The 23307-nt window shown below is 55.3% G+C and overlaps 2 protein-coding genes across 5 annotated transcripts; both read right to left on the reverse strand.

Moving 5' to 3' along the window:
• Nucleotides 1-1326: 1326 nt before the first annotated feature.
• Nucleotides 1327-15461, reverse strand: TRPV4 (transient receptor potential cation channel subfamily V member 4). Of its 4 annotated transcripts, XM_058158554.1 has the most exons (17): nt 15126-15461; nt 14493-14951; nt 7872-8266; nt 7578-7750; nt 6828-6980; nt 6230-6370; nt 5491-5789; nt 5134-5313; nt 4884-5042; nt 4600-4692; nt 4372-4445; nt 3985-4150; nt 3638-3704; nt 3190-3506; nt 2980-3107; nt 2147-2268; nt 1327-2033 (listed from the first exon to the last, which is right to left on the reverse strand). In XM_058158554.1, exons 3-17 carry the CDS (start codon nt 8246-8248, stop codon nt 1876-1878), a joined length of 2607 nt encoding a protein of 868 aa, XP_058014537.1. In that variant the 5' UTR covers nt 8249-8266; nt 14493-14951; nt 15126-15461; the 3' UTR covers nt 1327-1875. The 4 variants fall into 4 exon arrangements, with proteins under 4 accessions (XP_058014537.1, XP_058014534.1, XP_058014536.1 ...); XM_058158551.1 differs by lacking the exon at nt 14493-14951; XM_058158553.1 differs by lacking the exon at nt 14493-14951 and having other exon boundaries at nt 7872-8402.
• Nucleotides 15462-17936: 2475 nt separating this feature from the next.
• On the reverse strand, nt 17937-23299 carry GLTP (glycolipid transfer protein). The gene is made up of 5 exons (XM_058158556.1): nt 23047-23299; nt 19708-19769; nt 19055-19188; nt 18762-18912; nt 17937-18159 (listed from the first exon to the last, which is right to left on the reverse strand). Exons 1-5 carry the CDS (start codon nt 23147-23149, stop codon nt 17977-17979), a joined length of 633 nt encoding a protein of 210 aa, XP_058014539.1. The 5' UTR covers nt 23150-23299; the 3' UTR covers nt 17937-17976.
• Between the last annotated feature and the right edge of the window lie 8 nt (nt 23300-23307).

Consider the following 23307-nt stretch of genomic DNA (forward strand, 5'->3'; position numbering starts at 1 on the left):
GGGTGCTCAGCCCTGGGGAAGGGGAAATCCTGGCTGCCCATCTTTTGGGAAAGGGGAGAGACGCTCGTTGGGGAGTCGGGTCAGCCTTGCTCCATCAGCCGCTGTCAGTTTCCAAACGGACAGGGAAAAAATCGGGAGTTCAGGCTTAGCCAGGGGCCGAAGGCTCCTCCTCCTCCCCCCCCGCCTCAGTTCCCTGCTCTGAAGGCCCCCTCCCCCCAAGGGGTTGACTGGCAAGTGTGCAAGTTTCGGCGTCTCAATACATTGCTTGGCCAGCCAAAAAAATGTTTGGCTTTTCTAATTGCTCTGCGAGGCCGCGCGTCATTCAGGAGGCAACCAGCGAAGTTGGCGGGTCCGTGTGTGCTCCCACGCGGGCTGGTGCAGACACGTTGAAGCTCCGCCGCAGCCCACTTTCCTTCCCAACCGATCACCTTTCCCAGCAAGCCAAGAAAATGCTCATCAAGTGTCAGAAACGAGATCAAGGCAGGAGCTGCAGCGATGCTGTTGGAAAGGCCTCCCCTCCCTCGTCGCCCCCCTCCCCTCTGCTGGAAAAAATGGCCCTCCGCGATTCCGTGTCGTTTGCGCGGCTCCTCGCCTGTAGCCTCCCCCGAGGATGGCGATTCCCGCAGCCGTCCATCACGGCCCCCCTCCCCCGACCCCACCAGACCGTGGAACAGGCGAGCCTGGCTCCCCATGAGCCTTGCCCGCTCCCCAGCCTGCATTTGTTTCACCTGCTCAGCGGAAAGAGCTTCTCTTCCTCCCCCTCCCCCCGTAGGCTTCTGGCCCTTCATTGAAGACAGGCCACCCGGTGATGCGCCAGCTGTTGAATGCCTGCCTGTCCCTGACCTTGGGAGAGGAGCAGAACTTCAGGCGATCCGTTGGGGTTTGCTGCCCTCTTGTGGCCCAGATCCCAACCTGCAAGGGAGGGAGGGAAGGAAGGCAGGCAAAAGTACTATGCAGTAGTGAAATCCAATTTTTTTATTACTACCGGTTCTGTGGGCGTGGCTTGGTGGGCATGGCAGGGGAAGGATATTGCAAAATCCCCACTCCTGGGGGAAAGATACTGCAAAATCCCCATTCCCTCCCCACTCCTGGGGGAAGGATGTTGCAAAATCCCCATTCCCTCCCCACTCTGGGGCCAGCCAGAGGTGGCATTTGCCAGTTCTCCGAACTGCTCAAAATTTCTCCAGAACCTGTCAGAACCTGTTGGATTTCACCCCTGACTGAGAGGCATTCTCACACCCAACAACAGTAGCTTTTCCGAAATCAGTCAAGACCAGCTGGGCGGTGCAGGGGTTTTACAACTCCCCCCAAAAGCATAGAGTACAATAGAGATGCTTTGGATTTTATTACTAAATAAATAATTCAATAAAACCTTGTGCAAAATAATACTATCAGCGGAGACTTGCAATCTCCAGGTAGCGTGGACACCCGAGCCTGCCTTGCATGTTTTTGGCCTGTAGGAAAGTCACACAAAACTGGGTACGTGGCACCTTCAAAGGTGGCATGATGCCTTTTGGATCGTGGCTTTTTGTGGAATCCCCCGGCATTCAGGCTCAGCATTTGGAGCCTCCGGTAAGGACAGAATTCTCAGATCCTGAGCCATCTCAACTTCTGGGCCATGTTGCCCTTCGGATGCAGCGTGGCAACCTAAAACCAGGTTTCCGGTTTCTTTTTATAGAAGTGTTTTTAAAAGCAACGTTTTGTTTAAAATGCGAGAGGCAGGGCCTCTCTTGTCCCGTTCAAAGTCAGGTTCATGGAAGGCTGGCATGAGCTTCCCGGCTGTGGGGGACAGTAGGCGGCTCCATCAAGATCCCCCTTTGAGGGGGTCCTGTGAGGCCACAACGGCTGTCCCGGAGTGTGGAGGTTGCTTGGCCCTTAGATCTGAGCGTCTTCCTTCCTCCAGCTGTGAGGGTAGCTGGGCTTGTGCGCGTTTGCTCCCACTGAGCGCATGCTGTCCAGGGGCACCAGCACCTCTTCCGGCTGAGAATTCTTGTTCAGCTCCACTACACGAGGCACCACTGTTGACCAGCGATCTGCACCCCGCCAGAGAGAGAAGGGGACGTCGCTACAGCTGAAGCAACAGAGTCCGCAGCCCCGGCATTTCTGTGGGGAGCAGAACCACCCACCCACCCAACCACCCCCTCACCTCTGCGCAGACGCCCCACAGTGTGGGAGAAGCCGTAATACTGGTAGGTGTCGTTCTTGCCGGGGTCCTCACTGATGATACCCAGGTTCTGATTCCAGTGAGACCAGTTCACCTCGTCCACTCTGCCAGGGAAAAAGCAGGTCAAGATGCCGGGGGGAGGTGGGGGGCGGATCAGAAGGACCAATGTGGGCAAGCAAGCCCTTTCTCCACCATGCCGAACCTCCTGGCTCAGGGGGTACTTTGAATGGCGTTGACTTGCCCAGGGCCCCCCAATAAATGCCTGTTTTGGAAACTCTTTGCTGGGGCTCTACACCCTTCTACAATGTAGAAAAATGATCACTGGATGCAGCCAGCCACTTCCTGAGCCCCACAGCCCCGTAACCAGTGGTGGGTTGCCCCTGGTTCGAACCGGTTCTATAGAACCGGTAGTAAAACCAGCGGGAAGCGCCACCCACTGATTCGAACATCATCAAAAGTGATCTGTTCATACGCAGAAGCTTCTGCACATGCGCAGAAGAGTGCATGTGAGTGGAACGAGCACGATGCGAACTGGTAGTAAAGATAAGTAGAACCCACCCCTGCCTGTAACCCTTCCGGATCAGAAGAGAACGGGAGAAGAGACTTTTAAGAGAGCATTATGAGAACTTCAGAGAGCAGCTGGGTGGTCTCCAGATGTGGAGGGGGCCTTCAGAGAGGCTCCCATGCCCATCTGCAGTACCTCCAAAAGTTGGGAACCAATAAGAATAAATATGGGCTGATTCTGCACAGCTGGACCGGGAGCCCAATTCTCCATGGGGTTGATGGGTACGGCCAGAACTCTTGGGTGTCTCTACCTGAAGCACCACCTCCGGTCAGGGGTCCCATCCAGAGACTTCCCCACGGTGACCATCTCTCCCGAGCGGAAGGCCCTCCGGACAAACACAGGGAAGGAGCGCTCGATGTCCAGGATGGTGGTGGCCCACTAGCGATGGAGAAGACACAGGAGCCTCAGCCACGCTGGCCCCCAACCTCCAAGGCTCCCAAGCCCACCTAAGCCCGCCTACCTGCAGCTTCCAGATCTTCTTGCTTTCCTTGGAGACCTGCCCCACCGTCTCCCCCATGAGGGCAATCAACATGTTGAGCAGGAGGACGAAAGTGAGGATGATGTAGGTGACCAGGAGGATGACGAAGACCCCCGGGTACTTGGCATTCTCGATCATCTCCAGGTCCCCCATGCCGATGGTCAGCTTGAAGAGGTCCAGCAGGAAGGTGCTGAAGGTCTTGCTGTCCCGGCAGGAGGGGTAGGCGGGTGCTGTGCAGTTGGAGCGGTCCCCGCGGCAGGACTCGGCACTAGGGCAGGGGTTCAGCAGGGAGACCAGCGCTACCGGAGGGGGGAAGAGCCTTTAGCAGGTCCCTTGGCACATTCCCTCCTGGCACACCAGGGGGGGGGGAGGTGAGCCAGAGGCCCACCTGGCAGGGCCAGTGCCAGGCTTTGCAGGGCGAGGGGCTTACCGGATGCGTAGCCAATCATGAAGAGGACGTAAACCAGGAGGAAGCGGAAAAGGTCCTTGAACAGGATCTGCAGAGAAAGAATGGCACTTGGAGGTGAGTTCCACCGCTGTGACCTCAGCTGGGCTGGGATATAGGTAGTCCTTGATGTACAACCACATGGGACCAGAATTTTGCTCCGGCGATTGTGGCGATGCTGGGATGGTTTTGTTAGTCCACTTTTTTTGCTCCTGTGGTAACTTTGAATGGTCCCTAAACCAATGGTTGTGAGTTGTGGACCGCCTGGAGCAACCCCAGCTGGGTTCACCCACCGTGCCAAGGCAAAGGAAGGGCGCCTTGCTCCCCCTCACCTTCTGGATCATGATGCTGTAAGTGCCCGTCAGCTTGAGGCCACGGGTGAAGTAGAGGGCATTCATCCAGCCCAGCACCAGCGCGAAGACCATGACCGCCAGGTAGGCCTCGATGCCAGCCAGGTAGAGAGCAGCTGCAACCAGGACCAGGATGGAATAGATGAAGCTGCAGGTGGTGGAAGGTCAGGGCGGGCGAGCAAGTTAACATGCAGACAACCAGGGGTGGGAGCCCCATCCGCGAGGCCACAATGTCCCCTTGAGGATCCTGAAGAAGAGGCATCTTCTCCAGCCGGCCAGGTTAGAGAGCTTATGGCTTGGGGGGGGGTCACTATTAAAACCCTCCCCACCCCAAACACACGCAGAGCTGACTTTCCCTCTTCCACTCACTAGAGTAACTGAAAGGAGCCATCGATGAAGAAGGAATTGACCCCTGGACATTTCTTCATGAATAGATCCTTGATCTGGGGGAGGAGGAGGGAAAAAAGATCCTGTTTGAGCCGGAAATGACAGGAGTCGAAAAGGCTGGGGAGGCTCAGAAGCAAGGAAAGCAAGGAGGGGTGTGAAGGGGCCTGGAGAAGGAGAAAGACAGAGGAAGCCCTCCCCGCCTGCACTTACATTGGTGAAGAAAAAGAGGACTCCTGTGAAGAGGGTGACGATTTCTCCAGCCAGGCGAAGGTAGTCCGGGGTGGTCGTGTACGGGTACGGGGGCTGCGGGAGGAAGGAAAGGAAGGGCGCTGAGGGCTGCCCCAGTCTTGGGGAATGAAAGCAGAGCCTCTGGAGGATGGGAGGGTCAGGTTGCACCGGGCTGGGACTCTGTTGGGGCATCTCAGAGCTGCAGTTCCTGCCTGCGTCCATTCAGGCTTCTTGCAATGGGACAAGTGGGGGGAAGGTATACTCACTGTGCCCTCCAGGGGGCGGTAGTAGGCCACCAAGGTGAAGATAACCATGGCACAGAGGTAGGAGACCACACTGATGTAGAAGGAGACAGCCCCAAATTTGCGCCACTTGTCTCGCAGCAGCTCATTGATGGGCTCCACGGCCAGCATCTCATGGCGGTTCTGGGCAGGAGATGACAAGCACTCCGTGAGGAGCCAGCGGGCAGCGCCTTCCCACTGAGGGTGGCCCCTTTGGGTCTCCTGACAGCCTCACCTCAATCTTGCTATTGTAGACCAAGATCTCCAACACAGACACCTCCTCTCCACAGGTATCCAAGGAGGACAGATCGTAGAGGGAGGAGTAGACGGGCCCGTAGGCCCAGTCTCTGAACTTGCGGGAGAGGTGCCGCGCCTCCTCATCCTTCACCTCCCGGCGGATGATGTGCTGGAACATCTGCAGGTGGGGGGGATCGTTCTGATGAACTGAGGAGGGGGACCTGGCTTGGCCAAAGCAACCAGGGGATCGGGGACAAATTCCCACCCCCAAACGGGACCTCTGGAGTCTCTGCCAACCTGATTTAGACTCTCGAATGAGTCCTGAACTTGGTGCCCCCCACCGGCCCTGTCTCACCCCTATCTTTCCAGTCTTAGCCGCCATCATGAGGGGCGAGAGGCCGTCGTTGTTTAGCAGGGCTTCCAGGTTGGTGTCTGGGAACAACTTGGCGCATTTGATGAGCAGCAGGTCATACATCTTGGTGACAAACTTGGTGTTCTCGCGAGTATTGTCTGCAATGGCCACCAAGGCGTGGAGCACCGTGTTGCCCCGCGAGTCCTGCCGCCGGAGGTCAGCCTGCTTGTGGGCGTTCTCCGTCAGGTACTGGACGATGTGGGGCTGGTTGGTGCAGGCGGCCAGAGAGAGAGGCAGTTCCCCTGCACAGAAGTGGAGAAATGGGCAGGTGCCAAGTCTCCAAAGGCACGTGATTCAGCTCATCCATGACACCCCCAAATTAGCATGGAAATGTGCAGTGAATACCCAGAAAATCCAAGCCTCTTCCAATCTTATGGGGCCCAATTTACCCCCCCTTCTGTCCCTTGTTGGAACCCAGATCTCTTCTGTGACTTGACCCCTCAATTTTCCATCCATTCAGAATCTCTCCCCCTCCCCGGGTAAGGCAGCCCCCTTCGCCTTCCTTCCTCCTATCCCCCTGTGGTCGTCCTCTCCTCTTCGTCATCATCATAGCCCACAGGTGGACTGTAGGGTCCCTGCAGAATGAGACCCACCAACTCCCTTGGACATCAGTGGCCAATCTCGAGGAGAAGGACGTCCAGGAGAGACTTGCAGCCATTCCCAGAGTCTGAACTTTACTCACCGAAGTAGAAGTAGCCACCCTCGTCTTTGGGCTGGAAGAAACGGCCCCGGGCCTGGGCATGCACATCGGCCCCCTTCTCCACCAGCAGCTCCACGTAGTGCTTGCACCGTCGCTCAATCGCAATGTGCAGAGCAGTCTGGCCTGAAGAAGTACAACTGTTTGTGGAGAGCCTCCTCACTGCTCCTTCAAGCACTCCCCTCCCCCCCGAGGCTGTGACCCTTGGAGCACTTCCTGCCAGGTTCCACAGGCCCGAAACGAGCACCTGCTGGGATGTGGCTCAGCGCACCGAGACCTCGGATTTCCATGCCGGAAACTCATTCAACCTGGTGCTCCTGAGACTGAGGCTCAAATGGGCATCAAATTGCATCCTCCGATCCTGACTAATGAAAGTGCCCGTCCTACTCCTCCCCCCACAGCTGTTTCCCATGCATTAGTTTTAGATGGTCCTTGCCTCACATAGAATATGCCATTTATTCTGGGGATGTGAAGGTGGGGCAGGTAAACACAGAAGAACTCGGGAAGGGGTGGGGGAAGATTGACTGAGCCTCCTTCGCTGGGGAAAGAAGGTGCCCAGGGACCCTCAGAGGGGGACCTTCACCTCGGTAGTAGACGTCTCGGAAAGGTGCGTTGATGAATTCCCGCATATTGCCTGTTTTCTCGGCAATGTCCAGCAGGAGAGGGATGGTGTCATTCCGGCCACCGTTGAGGTTCAACAGGGCCTTGGGGAGACACGTCTTGCCAGTGGAGAGCTCTGGAACCAGGCAAAATTGGCACCTGTTATACCGATTGCTTCCCTTTCTCCCTGGCAACCCCAGATCCCCCATTTGTCCTCACAACAACTCTGTGAAGTAGGCTGGGCCGGGAAGGGGAGGCAATGCGTCCTCACCCATCTGGGCCCCCAGGCTGCCTTTACCCCACCGTGGGCTGACAACCACGGATGTACACAGCCATCATGCCCTCCCCCTTTGTTCCACCAGTTGTGGCATCTGGTGGCACCCAGCTGTGGCACCATCCCTCCTGGCACTTTAGGACATGTGGAGCAGACACTTCCTCCTAGGAGCACTTTCTCGCTTTTCTGTCTGCTGAAGACCAAATGGTTCAGGGTTTCTGAAGAGGCGGATTCTGGGGGGAACAACTTTTCTCACTGGGCAGAGAGAGACAGCCAGATTCCCATTTCCTGCGTTGTGGTTAGCAGGTTGTGGTTTTCCTTGGGCCCCAAATCTGGGCTGAATGGGGCTACAGTGGCACTTGGTGGCATCTACAGATGTTGCCCTGGGTGCAAATCTCTTGGCCAAGACGGGCCCCTCTCCTTTCTGCCCCTCCCCCACAGACCCCCTGCGTCACCCACCTCGGAACTCCTCATCGGTCAGTCGCTTCTTGTGGCTGAGCAGGAAAGGCAGGAGGCCATCCAGCCCGTCCAGGGAGCCCCGGGAGACGATGTCGAAGAGGATGGGCCGGTTGAAGATCTTGAGAATGGGTGGAGGGTTGGGGGCAGGCCCCTTGGTACTGGGGCGCTTCTTCCTAGGGGAGGGCCAGTGGGAAAAGGCAGCTCAGCACCGCTCAAGAGAGGCAGCTGCCCCCAACTAAGCAGAAGGGAGATCTGCATCCCTCCTGCCGAGAGGCTCAGGGCCCCCCTACTCACTCCAGGACCCTCTTCCGCCTGCGCTTGTTGTCGCTGGGGAGGTGGCGGTAGGTGCCGTAGTCGAAGAGAGAGTCCATGGGGGCTTTCTTGGGTCCCGGCACCACCGAGGACTCGTAGATGGTGGATTCCAGCAGCTCCATGGGGTTGGGCACCCCCTTCCGGAAGGCACCATGGAACTTCATCCGCAGGTTCTGCTTGCCGTCCCCTGAGCTGGGGGGGCTGCGGGGGGCTTCGCCAGGCCCAGAGCCCTCCTCGCCCTCAAACAGGTTGGCCAGGGAGGAGAGCGGGAAGGCTTCGCCCTGCGGTGAGGACTCTTCGGCCGGGGCCTCAGTGGCCTCGCCGGGGCCAGCCTGGGGGGTGTCCTCTGGGTCAGCCATCGTGCACGGCAGGGTGGTCTGGTGGAGGAAAGGAGCCGTGGTCGGAGGCCAGGCAGGGGGAAGAGGTGCCCGTGGCACACGTGGACTCGCAACACGTGCTGAATAGGCCCCTCCTGCTGCTGGTCACTCTGTTGGCTTTGACTGGAGATCATCTCTTTTGACCATGGGAGAAACCAGAGATGGGCTTCAGCAGGTTCTGATCAGTTCTGGAGAACCGGTAGCAGAAATTTTGAGTAGTTTGGAGAATTGGTAGTGGAAATTCTGACTGACCCCGCCCCCATCTTTTCTCTGCCTCCCAAGTCCCAGCTGATCAGGAGGAAATGAGGATTTTGCAGTAACCTTCCCCTGGAGTGGGGAGGGAATGGAGCTTTTACAGTATCCTTCCCCTGGAGTGGGGTGGGAATGGAGCTTTTACAGTATCCTTCCCCTGCCATGCCCACCAAGCCACGCCCACAGAACCGGTAGTAAAAACATTTGAAACCCACCACTGATGGAAACCCAGAGAAACCCCCCTCTGTCACACACCCCCTCCCCACCCTGCCCTAGTTAGCAGTGATGGAAGGGCTGAAGAAGTTTTGGAAATATTCTGTCTCTTAGAAAAGGGTCACAAAGCACGTCGGCTGCAGGAGCTTCAGGGGGCGGGAGAGACCATCGCTGCCTGGCCTGCTTCTTTCAAATTCTCTTTTACAACCTTCCATTCCCGATGAAATGGAAGACAAGCAGGAAAACTTACTTTAAAGTAACTTTTACTTACTTACTTTACCAGAGCCAAGGGGGCTGGAGTTTCCTTTTTCAACAGGAGCCTGGGATTCGGGAGCTCCTGCTCAGCCCCATTGCCTCCCCCCTCCCCCTCCATGTTAGGGCCCCAAGACCACCCACCTCTGCTCTCTGTCTCCCGCAAAGCCGGATCAAGGCTCAGTGGCTGGGGTGAAGATGCAGCTCCACACACTGTTCCCAGATGTGGCTGTCCTGGCTGGGGGCTGCTGTGCCTGACCCACATGGCCCCTCCCTCCCATGGGGCACAGCCTGCTTGCTACTCAGAGAGGCCTTTGAGAGACTGGCCACCGGCCCGCAGCTCACTTCAGACTCGGCCCAGTGAGGAACAAGGAGTGCTTTCAGTGCTCCTGGAAACTTCACCCAGACCCCACCCAAAATCCAGACAGGCGGGTGGGAGGGAAGATGCGGCACTCCTGGAGGGGCCGCCAACAGCCGTCCTCCTGGGCTCCGCTGCAGTCTGGTAGAGGAGACCACACGCCCCCATCCAGGGGTGAAATGCTCCCAGTTCGGACCGGATCACCTGATCCAGTAGCGATGGTGGGGGGTGGTTCAGAGAACCCGTAGCAAAAATCCCTGCCCCCTCCAACCTATGCCCAGCTGAGCTGCATGATCATCAAAGGGTTGTGGGTTTTTTTACTTTTAAAAGCATTTTTTCTTTGGCCAAAAAAATGCTTTTAAAAGTTTTTTTAAAAAGGCTCTGATGATCGCGCGGCTCAGCTGGGATTGTCAGAGGAGCCTTTTAAAAGCATTTTTTTACAACCTCTTTGGCTGAAGAGGTTGTAGGAAAAATATTTTTAAAAGTTTAAAAAAAAAAGTTGGCCACACCCACCCAGTCACATTACCCTCACCACCAAGCCACGCCCACAGAACTGGTAGTAACAAATTTTTACATTTCACCACTGGTTGCAATCCCAGACACCCCCACTGGAGGGCACCAGGTGCTGGACGCCGGCTCCCTGCTCAGAGGCCAGGAGGTGTCCCGCCTGCTTTGAAGGCCTACATCGAAGGGGCATCCATGGAGCGGTCAATCTGAATTTTCCCAGGCTGAAGTGGGAGAACGAGGCCTTCTCCAGAAGAGCCCAACTTGGAGTGATGGATGGTGACATGCGCGAAACCCAAGGCTCCCATCAATTCTTGTGGCTGAACCCCGGTGCATGTATGGGGCTGCACCTCCTGCATCTGATTCCCTGCCCTTCCTTGAGCCAGAGAGAGATCCCAGCCACCAGCCAGCCCCTGACAAACCCCCCCACACACACATTTTCCCACCTACAGAAAGAGGGAAGGTAAAAAAGCTAGAGTTAAAATGAAAATGATTCTCGGGAAAGGGGAGGTTTAAAAATGCCCAATTTTAAATTATACTATGAAGCAGCTGCTCTCTCTGCAATAAGTGATTGATTTAATTTAACGGAGGAAAGAATTTTGAATATAGAAGGTTATGACTTGCTATATGGATGGCATGCATATTTAATTTATGACAAAAACGTGGATAAGGCCTTTAAAAATCATGTGCTAAGAACTGCTCTTCTGCGTGTTTGGAAAAAATACTCTTATAAACTAAATTATAAGGTTCCTATATGGGCAAGTCCTAGACATACAATAGAGAATATAAATATAGAACAGAATCAGGAAATGATTACATATAAAGATCTTTTGTATACTGAAAGAGGTAATTTGCAATTAAAATCTCTGCACGTACTAAAAGAAGAAGGGAAAAATTATACTTGGTTTCAATATGAGCAATTACGTGCTAGATGGAAGGAAGATCAGAAAATTGGTATAGAGCAGAACGAGGGAAATTTGGTAAAGCAAATTAGAAATCAGTCTCAGGAGCATATAAAGAGATTGTATAATGTGTTACTCGAAATAGATTCTGAAAGGGACTTGGTAAAGGACTGTATGATAAAGTGGACACAAAATTTTCAGGAGCCAATATTATTGGAAACTTGGGAAAAAATTTGGGTTAGAAATGTTAAATTCATGCAGGCACAGAATCTGAGGGAAAATTTTTATAAAATGTTTTATAGATGGCATTTAGATCCTAAGAAATTATCGTGTATGTATCCAGATATGCAAGCAAAATGTTGGAGATGTAATTGTGATGACACTACATATTTTCATATTTGGTGGACTTGTAAGGATATAAAGGCCTTTTGGATAAAAATTTGGTGGATTCTACAAAATGTTTTGAAAAAGAAGATAAAGTTCCTGCCGCAATTGTTTCTGTTGGGAATTATTACGGACTGTACAGTAATTGAGACTAAATTGATTTTAAATCTAATAACAGCAGCAAGATTACTAATAGGACAATACTGGAAGAAAAAAGAAGTACCTACAATAGAAGAATGGATATTGAAGGTTGCCAATTTGGCTGAGATGGCGAAGATATCAGCCTTTTTGAAAGACAAAACGCAAGAAAGATACTTAAAGGAATGGAAAAAATGGATTGACTATATTCAAAGTAGATATCAGACTAAGAGTTATCAGACTGTTTTTGAATGATTATGATGTATTATTTTTGATTATTTTTGGGGGAAGTTAGGAATTGATGATTGTAGGGGTATAATTAACTTGGGACGAAAAATTTTTAGCATATGTTTTATTTTTAACTATACCTTGTGCTCGTTCTGGGAAGTCGGGGGGGGAGGGGTTGTGAAGGGAGGGGGAGGGGTTGTGAAGGGAGGGGAGGGAGGGGGAAAGGGGGAAATTTTCTGTAAAACTTTTTGAATTAAAAAAAAGAAAGAAAGAGGGACCACTGAACACCCTGGATTGGGCCAAGCCCCAGTGTCCTTCAGCAGGAGGAGGCTGGCTGTTCCCTGTGCCCAGGGCCTGGGTGTAGCACCCAGTGAGTTTGGGCACAAAGCGATCCTCAGTTGTGTTTTATAGCAATCGGCTTCCGGCCTCTTCCAAGGTCTTCCTGATTTCCAGAGCCAGGACTGCAGGGAGACTTGGCGCTCAGGAAGAGCCGCAGGGACTTCAGCAGTTTTGAGGAATAAATTAGGAACTGGGAGTTCCAGAGCAGTTGGGAAGGAAGCGGGGGTGGGGGTGGGGGTGGGAAGAGAGAGACTGGGAGAAGAGGAAGCCAAGCCATAGCAGGCTGGTTGGGTCAGGTGGGGTCAGAGGAGCTGCCAATTCTGATGAAGCTGCTTGTCTAAGACTCTAAGAGTGTTCAGGAGATCCTTCTGAGACTGAGACCATGGATAGAAGCTTCGCCAAAGTTGTTTCTTTGGTGCCCAAGTCACAACACGAAGTCCCACAAGCAGCCTGAGTGGTGAAAATCTTTGCGGGGAACAACACTTGTGGAAAGAGAACTTCAGGCACATCAACTCCCCCCACCCCCACCCCCCACCCCGGAAGCTGACCTCACTGCCCAGTAAGTCAAAAGTTGAGCAGAGATCAGGCAAAGCTATTCAGAGCAGGAATTTGCTGGGTGGGAGGGGGAGGTCTCCTCTTCCAAGATCAAAGGACTACAAATCAGCAGTTGGACAAACAAGGGAGAAGGTGGCCCCCTCCGGCAGGCAACCCCCCCTTGGCTCTCTTCACCCAGCAGCTCCTTCCCTGGAGACAGAATTAAACGGTGAAACTCTTTACCACAAGATGTGGCAATTGTTGTGGGGGGGGGGAGATGGGATCAATTCAGGGAAGAGAAGCACCCCTGGTTAAACGCCAACCTCCCCGTCCTGCCTTGGATCCCAGCCCCCCAAGGAGCCCCCACGGGAGACGAATTTTCTCCTGTCTCTTTTGAGAGCTTTAAAGGAATCCCTCTGGGATCATTCAGAACCTTTAGCTCCCCCCAAAAGCGGCAGATGGGGACTGCAGCCAAGAAATGAAAAGACACTTGCTCCTGGGGAGGAAAGCTATGGCAAATCTGGACAGCATACTGAAAAACCAGAGACATCACCCTGCCAACAAAAGTGTGTATAGTCAAGGCTCTGGTTTTCCCAGTTGCAATGTTTGGCTGTGAAAGTTGGACCATAAGAAAGGCTGAGCACCAAAGAATGGAGACCTTTGAACTCTGGTGTTGGAGAAGACTCCTGCGAGTCTCTTGGACTGCAAGGCCATCCAACCGGTCAGTCCTAGAGGAGATCAACCCTTCTTTAGAAGGCCAGATCCTGAAGAGGAAACTCAAATACCTTGCCCTTCCTTCTCCAGAAGGAAGGACTCCCTGGAGAAGAGACTCATGCTGGGAACGATTGAGGGCAAAAGAAGAACGGGACGACAGAGAACGAGGTGGCCGGATGGAGTCACTGAAGCAGTTGTCGTGAGCCTAAAGGGACTCCAGAGGATGGTAGAGGACAGGAAGGCCTGGAGGAATGTGGCCCATGGAGTCGCGATGGGTTGGACTACCCAACTAACAACAACAAAAAGCGGCAGTGTGCAAGAGAGGCCTATTTTGGGAACCGATTGAGCTGCCCCACCGCAGCTTTCCAAAGCTTCCATTTGTAGCATCACCACAAGGAGCTTCCTTGCCAGCCCCATTGGGAGGGAGGCCTCGCTCAGAGAGGAGGGGCGCCTCCCCCTTCCAAAACAAGGACCATTGTCTTATTGGGGTGTGTGTGTTGCTGCGCTGCCTGGAAGTCTGGGATGGGGAGGTGGGCTCCAGGCTGGAACCCCTGACTCCCCAGGCAGAGGGAGGCGTGGTCCATCCCGGCTCCTCCTGCAACCCCAGAGGCAGCTGGGGACAACCAAGCTGGGACAGAGAGAAAGCTGCATGTTTCTGAGCTCGGCCGGAAGGCGCAGTTTGTCTCCTGTGATGTGGTTGTGTCTCTGGCAGCACTGGGGTCTCCGCCCTGCCAGAGAGTCCACACAGCACAGGACTCCTCTCCAAAATGTATTTTGTCGGTCTTGGGGGGGGGCTGGGGGGGGCGAGGCTATGCACGCCCAACCCCCTCCCTGGCTGTCCTGCAGCTTAAGTGTTTGGAGAATTTCACAGCTCAAAGGATTAATCAACATGCCCAGACAGGACTCCACTGGGGTCCTGGAGAGAGAGGGAAGAGCCCCCCACCCAGGCCAAAGGGCTGGAGGTTAGCCAGCAGAGCCCAAAGCCTGGTCACCTTCAGTTTCTGGAGGGGGGGGTGGGATGGGCAGGCACATAGTTTAAAGGAGATGTCCCAGAAGGGAGCTGCTGTTGCACCCCTGTGTGAATCTTGCCACCTTCAAAAGTGATATTGTCAAGGGGAATACCTGGACCATTCTGTCCCACCCAAAGATAAAAGCCAACACTGAATCTGTGGGGCTGCAGGAGTTCCAACTCCATAAAAGACGGGGAGTGAATTCCGATCCTGCCCATCCCTTATAGGGCAGGAGAAAAAAAGGGCCCCTGCAGGGCCAAGCCAGTTTCCTTCTGGAATTCCTCTGCCCCACGCGGAGTGGAAGGGACCCTGAAGGGCAGAGCAAAAATCCCCGAGTGAGACAGGGGGCTGGGGGCTCGCCTGCATCGGAGATGAAACTGGAAAGAAATCTGACTTACGCTCTTAAGTGCCGACGGCCGCTAGCCAGGAAGAAAGCACATTTCCAAGCCGGCAGGACCAGAGTCCAAAGGGGGGGGCCCTTCAGCTCCGATTCTGAGGTGGGGGGCGCACGGGGGAGGGTCTCTTAATCCACGTTGCCCGTTTGAGTGGCGGCGGCAGCTCTTCAGTCTCTGCCCCGGACTGCAACGATCAGTTCTCGCCGGGAAAGACACCGCAAGGAGGCAAATCCCACCTCCCCAAAGTCCGAGGCTGGCCCGGATAGATGGCCTCACAAGTACCCAAAGCTGCTCCTTGGTGAACGCCCCCGTTTAATCTCTCTTCTTCCGACCCTGAAGGGCTTCTAGAGGCACCGGGGAGCCCAACTCAGCTCAAGCGCCTTCCCCAGTCGGGCTCTGGAGAGGAACCGCCTAGGGCTCGCTGTCCTGGCTGGGGATTATGGGCGCTCGAGTCCCGGAGAGCTGGAGGGAGAGGTCAGGGCCTGAGAGTCAGAAGCAGCAGCCAAGCTGCCCGTCCTGGAGCCGCCTTCCCTGGACGTGTCCAGCGGGAGCCCGGGGGGGGGGGCGCAGCCACACCCCTCCCCCTCCCGACCCCAGCCCAGCCCCTTTCACCCCTGCCGGACGCGCCCTGCTCACCTTAGCGCCGGGTCTCCAGTCTCACCCGCCGAAAATCCCCCGGCGCCGCACGGGCTGCTCCGGCTTCAGGTCCCCCGCGAGTGGAGCTTCTCCGGCTCCGCGCAGGGGAAGCCCAACCGCAGAACGCAAGAGAAACTACCCCTCCCCACCGCAAAAGACGGTGCCGCGGCTCCCCCTTCCTCTTCCCTGCGCGCCCCGAGAAGCGAAGGAGCTCTTGTGCCCCCCGAGCTGACCACACCATCCTTGGGGAGAACGCCACTCGTCAGATTCCCCCCTCCCATCTGTCCTGGGGGAGAGGGGGGAGAAACACTTTTGCTGGAAGGCTCCAGGTGTTCTCAAGAGCAAACCCCCCCCCCCGCTTTCACGAATGGCTCCCCTCCCCCTCCCTTCCGCCCTCTGAAATCTTTGACCTCAGGACAAGCCCAGAGGGAGCTGAGAATCTCCCCTCTGGGGGTGGGTGCAGGGGGCTGTAAGGAAGGCAATCCCCTCCCCCAAACGAAACCAAACCCTTGCTGGCTGCCCCAGAAAAGATCGCCTGCAGGTGGGAAAATGAACAAGGAGTGGGGAATGGGGCGGTCCTCTTCCTGTAAATGTTTCAAAAAGTTTTGTGCATACACCCAGCTCTTAACTGCCTCTTACCTGGCAAAAACAATTTTTTTTGCCAAGGTGGAGCCCAGGTGGGACTAAAAAAAAATGCCTTTTAATAGCATTATTATTTTCTCTCCAGTTAACTAGAGAGGCACAACAAAGTGAATTCCTTCCCCCACCCCCTTGCAAGCAGGTGGGCAGAAAGCTGGCAAGGGATTGTGACTCCCAAGTTGCAACACTGAAGGAAGGAGGGGAAAGGGGGGTGTCTTTACAATCATCCTCTGTGAGGAGCAAATAGAGAGGAAGGATTCTGGCAGGTGTAGAATCCAAGGCCAGGAGAGCCTGGAAGCATCTCTTCCAAGAAACTACGGAACTCCCTGCCACAAGGAGTTGGGATCTTCTTCCTGGCCACTCTCCATTGCTGGACAGGACACGGCTGCATGCCCCAAAGGCCCAGAGGGTTGTGGGAAACTGCAACCCCTCCATCTTCTTCCTCTGGGCTCCTTGGGGGCCACCTTCCCTCCCTGACTATAGAACCCCATTCTGGGTCTCAGGGCCTACTGACTCGCCCCTGCATCCCTCCCTCCCTCCGGCTGAGCTGATGGCTTTAGCCAGGAGCAGCCAAGGGCTTAGATTTCTGCTGGATGCAGGAATTTTTCTGGCCAGCCTGAACAGGCCTGGGCTGCACCCTTGGTCCAGGGACAACCGCCTGGGGCTCTTTGGACTCCTTTAGCTGTCCAGACTGGGGATTATGGGTGCTCTAGTCCTGGAAAGCTGGAGGGAGGGGTCAGGGCCTAAGAAGGAGCTGGTGCCAAGGAGCTGATGGGGAGGGGGGGTTAGTTGAAAAGCAAATGGGGGAGGCTGGAGTGGGGCGGCTTGAGACAACACTCTGTTAAAGAGTTCAGTGGGTTGGACACCCTACAGTGGGGGAAGGAATATGACTGACGAGGAGTTCTGATCCCAGGATTCAGCCCCCACCCCCCATGGCCCACTCATCCCCAAAGGATCCTCCCCCCCCACTTTATAAACTTTTTCTCCTTCTGCTAAACTTGGGCCGGCTGTCTCTGCTGACCCCTCCCTCCCTGGGTGGGGAAGAAGCAGCAGGAGTTCCTCCCCCCACCACACCAATTGTCTGCTGGTCCATCTGTGAGGAAAGGCTGCCCACTGCTGGTGTGATGCAGCAAATGCCAACTTCCGAAAAAAGCCACCTGGGAGTCCAGCTGGCCTGGTAAGTGAGCATGATGGGCACACACACACACACACCCGACCCTTCCCAAGATGCCCTCTGTCTACTGGGTGCCACAGGAGCAGCCGAGAAAGTCCTTCTCCCTTCAGGAGTTGCAAATAAGCACACGGGCTACCTGGCTGCCCTAAAAGGTCTTTTCAAAAGAGTTTGGGTGCGTTAATTAAAGCAATATTCATCTACATAAATATTGGCTCCCAACACCCACCCTCAACCTCCGTAATCCCCAGCCAGTGTGGTTTAGCTGCCCCTCCCACCGAGAGTCTTCTCTGGGCAAACCAAAATAAATTGCACATCTCTCTCTCTCATAAAATTTTAATTCAACGGTTGGGTTTGCTAAAACCATCCACGGAAGGCATCAAGCAGTAAGCAACACCATTAAGGCTTGGCATCATTTTTATGCCCCAGAAAATGACGGCAAGTTTTAAGATGGAGTCAGCTCCCCTGAAGAAATCCGTTTTGTGCATAAAAGGCCTCATGGATGTTCACCCCCAAGGGCCATGCCGAAAAGTCACTGAAGTCCGGCTGCTCTCGTCAGGTGAGGCAGAGAAGTTAAAAGGCCACCCAGAAGAAGGCAAGGGAAGCCCACCGTGGCCCCACTGCCAGAAAGCCGCCTCCCGAGGAGTGAAGCTTCCGGGCTTTACACGCCCTCCTGGCACGGCTCGTGGGAGGTTTGGGCACCAGCCATCCTGGTGTCTCTGGTGCCAGGTCCCAAAGCTCAGAGGAAGACGGGTTCTCCCTGGCAGGCAGCCCCAGTGAGCGGGGAGGGGCTGCTGCCCCCCCCTTTATGTCCCTAGAAGGAGGAAGGCCAGTAGAGAAAGGCCACGAAAGAGCACCAAAGCCCCTCAGCCTGGGCCAGAGAGAAGAAACCTTTCCATGCCTGCTGGGCCTCCTAGAACTGCTGCAGATCTTCGGTCTAGGTGACCTCGAGGGGTGGAAGGCACTTGCTGGGCTGCAGAGTGGAGGGAGGGAGGGAGGGAGGGGAGGCAAAGGCTGGCAAAGGAAGGGGGAGGGGCCTGGTCAAGCTTTGTAGCTCAGCTCCGCGTTCATTTTTGTGTACATCTCATAGATGGTGTCGAGGATGGGTGTCGCTTTGGACAAGAAATGGTGGATCTTCTCAAAGGTCTCTTCCTCCTTGACCTCCTTGCCTTTCTCCAGGGCCTTCAGCAAGTCTGACTTGTAGGGGAGCGCGTAGACGGAGCCCTGGGGAGGAAAGCAAATCAGTGGGCGGCACCTTCGGCTTCTCTGCTTTCGGCCGGCCCTGCAAATATCCCACCTGCCAGGACCAGAGCTAGAACCATCCAGTCCTAAAGTAAGTCTTCGAAGCAGTGGTGAAATCTAAATTTCTTTCCTACCGGTTCTGTGGGTGTGGCTTGGTGGGGGGGGGTCATGTGTCAGGGTGGGCGTGGTTATGTGATTGGGGGATCAAAAGGGAGAAACTCACTAATAATGTCCTGCTGGAGCAGGGTTGGACTAGATGTCCTTCAGGTCCCTTCCAGCCCTGGATTGTCCTCTGGAGCTGCGTCTAGTGCCAGGTTTGTAGTCCTTCCTTTCTCTTCTTTTTCCTCCCTCCCTCCCTCCCATTTTCTGCCAAGCAGGCTTCAGCTTTTTTAACCTTTTAACAAATGCTTTTAAAAGAAAAAAAAAGGCTCTGAGGACAGAGCCTTGTTTTAACCCTTTAAAAGTATTTTAACCAGGAACATTTCACCCCTGCTTTGAAGGTTCCCCCAGATTCCCCCAGCCTCCCCAAGCAGGCTGGCTCTCTGCTGGAGGCCCCCTCGGCCCCCTCCCCCTCGGGGCCTCACCAGGAAAAGCTTCTGCAGCATCCAGCCATGGTACTTCCTCAGGGCCACCTCGTAGGCTTTGATGGCGTTCACACGGATCAGGTTGGGGTTGTCCTTGTCCTGCTCCCCATCGCAAAGGCTCTGCAGCAGGGTCTGGATGAACCTCAATCCCCTGCGGGGGAGGGGGGAGAGGAGGAGGAGGAGAAAAGCTTCTGAGAGGTTGCCAGTGCCCTTCCCCCCCTTGAACTGGGCCCCGTGAGGTCTTCCAGCCGCTCCTATAGGAGCAGAGGCAGCTTTGCAATCACCTGCCTCACCTCTTCAGCCACATGAGGGCCAAGGTGGCCCCCACTTTCGGCCACGCCGACCCGTACATTTCCTTCTCCACTTCCAAGATGTTCTGAAGGGTTTTGAACTTGGTTGGGTTTGATTCGTAAACCGCCCGTATTTTCTGAAAGTGAACCGAAAGAAAATCATCATATATTTGACCCAGGGGATGGTTTGGATCCAGCTGGTGGGAGAGTGTGGGGTGTAGAGGCCCGTTCTGATTAGCACCCCAGAGGGGAAATCCAGCAGGTTCCAACAGGTTCTGGAGAACCGGTAGCAAAATTTTTGAGTAGTTCGGAGAACCGGCAAAACCACCTCTGGCTGGCCCCAGGAGTGGGGTCGGAATGGGGATTTTGCAGTATGCTTCCCCTTCCACCAAGCCACGCCCACAGAACTGGTAGTAAAAAAAATGGATTTCACCACTGTAGCAGCCCCCCCTAATCCTGCTTCTTATGGAGCTGAAGCTCCGTGCAGCCCTTTCTAGGGCTTTGCAAAGGGCTGCCTTTCCCATGAGCTGGCCTCACATACTGCCCTGATTTGCAAGCCACCATAGCCACAAACAGCCCATGGCGGGTGGATCCCAGCTCAAACCCAGCGGCCCCTTTCCTCACAGCCTCAGGGGCCCCTCGCTGTCTTTCCCTACCTTAATGTTCCCGGAGAGATCCGCCTTCACTGGGGCGTAGACAAGTGGGGTACCCAGGCAATCTGCGGAAGAGAGAGCAAAGTTTGGGGGGCATCTGCATTCAGCAGTGGTGGGACCCCGATCTAGCCTGCCAAGGGGTGCCCAGGACCCGGAGGTGGGGACCAGGGGTGCCACTTCAAACAGGAAAAGGGCCCAGCCCCTCCCCCCCAGCCAATGGCCGGAGGGAAGACGAACCGCCCTCATCCACCCCCTGGAATGCTCTGGGGGCAAGGAGGGTCTTCAGATGGCTTAAACATCGGTTTAATTCAGCAGTGGGAAGGCATCTCCCTGCAGCTGGGCATCCTCAGGGAAAAAAACCCTGGGGAAGTGGTGCTTGGGCAGCTACCCTGGGGGTGAGCTAGATGGCCTTTACCAGCTCATCCTTCCATCGTGCCATCTCCTACTCCCCTAGGCTTAACCTACCCTCCAGGGATGGGAGAAATGGATGGAGCCACAAGAAGGAAGGCTGCCGAGTCAGAAACAGGCCCCTTACGCACACCACACCTTACTTAGCCCTTCCTCTAAGAGGCGGGGGGGGGGCTTTGGTGCTTCAAAACAGCCTCCCCCCCCATCCTGACAGCCTTTGGGGAAGGGGGCTTGAATACATGCCTTTCTTTTTCTGGGCCAGAACGTGCGTAGAAGATGGGGTGGGATGAGGTGGGTTACTTTTTTTCCTTTAAGATGGTTTATCAGGCACATAAACGTTGTATCGCTAGTGCAAGTTGACACGTTTTAAAGGATGGTTTCCAGTTTGTCATGCAGCATGTTGTGGCTTTTGTGGATTCTCAGCCACCCAGAGTCACCTTGTTGCCCTGCAGGCGCTAATATAATGGCTGGCATAAAACAGAAGAACCTTCCAGCCCTTCAAGCTCTGCTTGAGCAAACAAAGGACTGAGAGTCCCAGATTTTGCTTCATGGAAGTGGGGTGGGGGGCAGGTGGGCAGCAGGGCTTCCCGAATGCCAAGCAAACCAGTTTCCCAGCAAGAAGCCAGGAGATTTTCAAAGCAGGCTTTGTTGTGCTTGCTCAGAGTTGGTTTTGGGGTATGGAGAACAAAATGCAGCTCAATTTCTGGAGCGGAGCGGTGGGAGGGGGGCAGGGAGGCTGTGGGAATGCCTGTTTCGCCACACAGCCCTTGGGGCAAGGCTGCCTGTTCCTCCAGATCCCAAAGCAGCCCGGTTGTTCCTGTTCTTCTTGTTCCCCCTGGCTTTCTGGAATCCCGGCAGCCACTCAGCACCGCCCCTCAAGCAAAGGACCTGGCTCCTTCCCACGCCCAGTGTCCCCCTCCAGTCTGGGGGGTTGGGACCTTCCTGGCCAAGCCCATCTGGAGGCTCAGGCCTTGCGCACCCGTGAAGGCACCCGAGTGATGCAATCCACCCCCTGAGGATTGCACAAGGGAGAGACTGGCACACCCAGCAGGCCCTGCGTTTGTTCCACTTGGGGGGGCGGGGCGGGTGAGATGAACAGCCAGCGAGTCTGGCCTGAGAAAGCAGCAGGCTTGGCTTCCAACACTCCAATATGTCCCGAGCAGAAAAGGCAACCCGGTTTGAAGATCACTCGGCCGTTAGCGGGGTGGCAAAGCCCCACAGTGGGCACCCAGGTTTCAAGATTCAGGGAGCAACCCGCCATCCAGCTGCATTGGGGCAGCTTTGTGGGAGGGGGCCTAACTCGACAAGCCCAGAAGGATTCAGGGACAGCTTGCTAAGCAAAGCAAAGCCTTACTTGCTAATCAGTCATTCACCTGTTATGCAGAGGGGACTCTGACCCCACATGAACCAAGGGACGGAAGGACTCCTTGCTGTCTTCGCGGGGCCACTGGAGCCCCCAGAAAAGCCTTAAAGGGGCCCTTAATGAAGGCGTTTGGGGGCCAATCTAAGGCGGCCACAAATGAGGCAGCATTGTCTAGTCTCAGTGCCCAGTCTTCCCTGGTAGGCTGCCCCTATCCGTGGAGTGTCCATTTTTCTACTGTGGCTGCTGCAGGGAAGGGAGAAATCCCACCCGGTCTCTTCACTTCCCCCCCAAGCACACAGGATCCTCAACGTGCACACACACCCCCACGAGTTCCAGATAATTCCAGATGCTCTGCCAAGGAAGACAGTTTTCTCTCCCCCTGAACAAAGGTAAACCTGGCAAAGGCTCAGCCGACCCCTTTGCTCCCTATATGCCCACCAAGATACCCTGATCGTCTTTTGAGGTGAACGCCTCCTCCCCCATGCCCCCCCTCCAGAGGCCACCTTAGAAAAAAAAGTGCTTTGCTTGGCCTTTCCAGATCTTTGTTGTTTGGAAAGAAGAGAAGGGACAGTAGGAGACCTGGCAGAATATTTAGAGGTGTCAGGTACGTCCATTATGAAAGCTGCTCCCCAGGAGCATCTTGCTCCCTGGTGAACAGAACAGAATGGAACAGTATAGAACAGTATAGTTTAGTTTATTGGCCAAGTATGATTGGAAACACAAGGAATTTGTCTTTGGTGCATAAGCTCTCAGTGTACATAAAAGAAAAGATACCTTCATCAAGAATCATAAGGTACAATACTTAATGATAGTCATAGGGAACAACTAAATAAAAATCTGAACCCCAAAGCAGGTGGGGAGGGGGGGGGTGCAGCCAAGATGCTTGTGGAAATGAGATCTCTCAGCTGTCAACTAAGAAGGGGAAGCTGATGAGGGGAATTGGGGAAAGAGATGGGGAAAAGAGCCTCTGGGGCAGGGCAGACCGTGTTAAAGGCAACCCAAGGGCCCTCTGCACATGCCCCAAAGGTCTAGAATTTCTGCCCTTCCGCTGATTTAAGAACTAAAAGTCTCCGCAAAGGCTTTGCGTCCGAATTCAGCCGAGCTGGCAAGTGCTGCCCCCTTTTGGAGCACCTGGGAAGACTTTGCAAACTGCCTTGACAGGTGACTGACTGCTCCGCGCCTCCGCTGGGGAAAGCGAGCGCGCGAGCGCGGAGGAGGGCTGGCTAGCCCGGCTGGGGACTCCGAGGAAGAAGCCGGGAACGGACAAACGGAAAAGTGGCCCCAGGGGCTCCAGCTTGGCCTGGGCTCGGCTCCAGGCGAGGAGAAGCCCGGGATTGTCAAACCAGCATGGGAAGCCCTCCAGAGCAGCAGCCGGTGGGGGCCGAAGTGGACTCAGGAGGCTGATGCTGTCCTCTCTCGGTCGCCCCTTCGATGCCCGCCCGCCCGAACGCCGCCGCCGCCGCCGCGATCCCTGAGCAGCGCTGCAGTCCCTGCAAGCGTCCCTCCTTCCCTCCCAGCCCGGCCGGCCGGCTGGGCGCCTCCCCTCCCGGGACTGCTGGGCGGCCACTCACCGAAGAAGGGCGGCAGGTGCGTCACGGCCTCCAGGAAGGGCTCCGTGTCGATCTGCTTATCGGCCGGCAGCGCCCGGAACTCGTACTCCAGCAGCAGCGCCATGGCGGGAGCCCAGCCGTCCCACCGGGCCAGCAGTCGGCAGGAGAAGTGCCGTCGTCGGGGTGGAGCCCGACCTGGCCGCCCCCGAGGGAGGCGGGCCGCCGCTCAGCCTCCTCCCGCCGAGGGGAGGCGAGCCTCCCAATTCAGGGGCAGTCTACCGG

The sequence above is a fragment of the Ahaetulla prasina genome, chromosome 15 (genome assembly GCF_028640845.1).
Source record: "Ahaetulla prasina isolate Xishuangbanna chromosome 15, ASM2864084v1, whole genome shotgun sequence".
Lineage (NCBI taxonomy): Eukaryota > Metazoa > Chordata > Lepidosauria > Squamata > Colubridae > Ahaetulla > Ahaetulla prasina.

Coding starts and splice junctions, on each gene's coding strand:
- TRPV4 (XM_058158551.1), bottom strand. CDS start 8,248: ATGGCTGACCCAGAGGACACCCCCCAGGCTGGCCCCGGCGAGGCCACT. Junction 3,507..3,637: donor CATGATTGGCTACGCATCCG/GTAAGCCCCTCG, acceptor CCCCTCCGGTAG/CGCTGGTCTCCCTGCTGAAC. Junction 3,108..3,189: donor AGAAGATCTGGAAGCTGCAG/GTAGGCGGGCTT, acceptor CTCCATCGCTAG/TGGGCCACCACCATCCTGGA.
- GLTP (XM_058158556.1), bottom strand. CDS start 23,149: ATGGCGCTGCTGCTGGAGTACGAGTTCCGGGCGCTGCCGGCCGATAAG. Junction 19,770..23,046: donor GCACCTGCCGCCCTTCTTCG/GTGAGTGGCCGC, acceptor TCTCTTCCGCAG/ATTGCCTGGGTACCCCACTT. Junction 18,913..19,054: donor GCCCTCATGTGGCTGAAGAG/GTGAGGCAGGTG, acceptor CCTCCCCCGCAG/GGGATTGAGGTTCATCCAGA.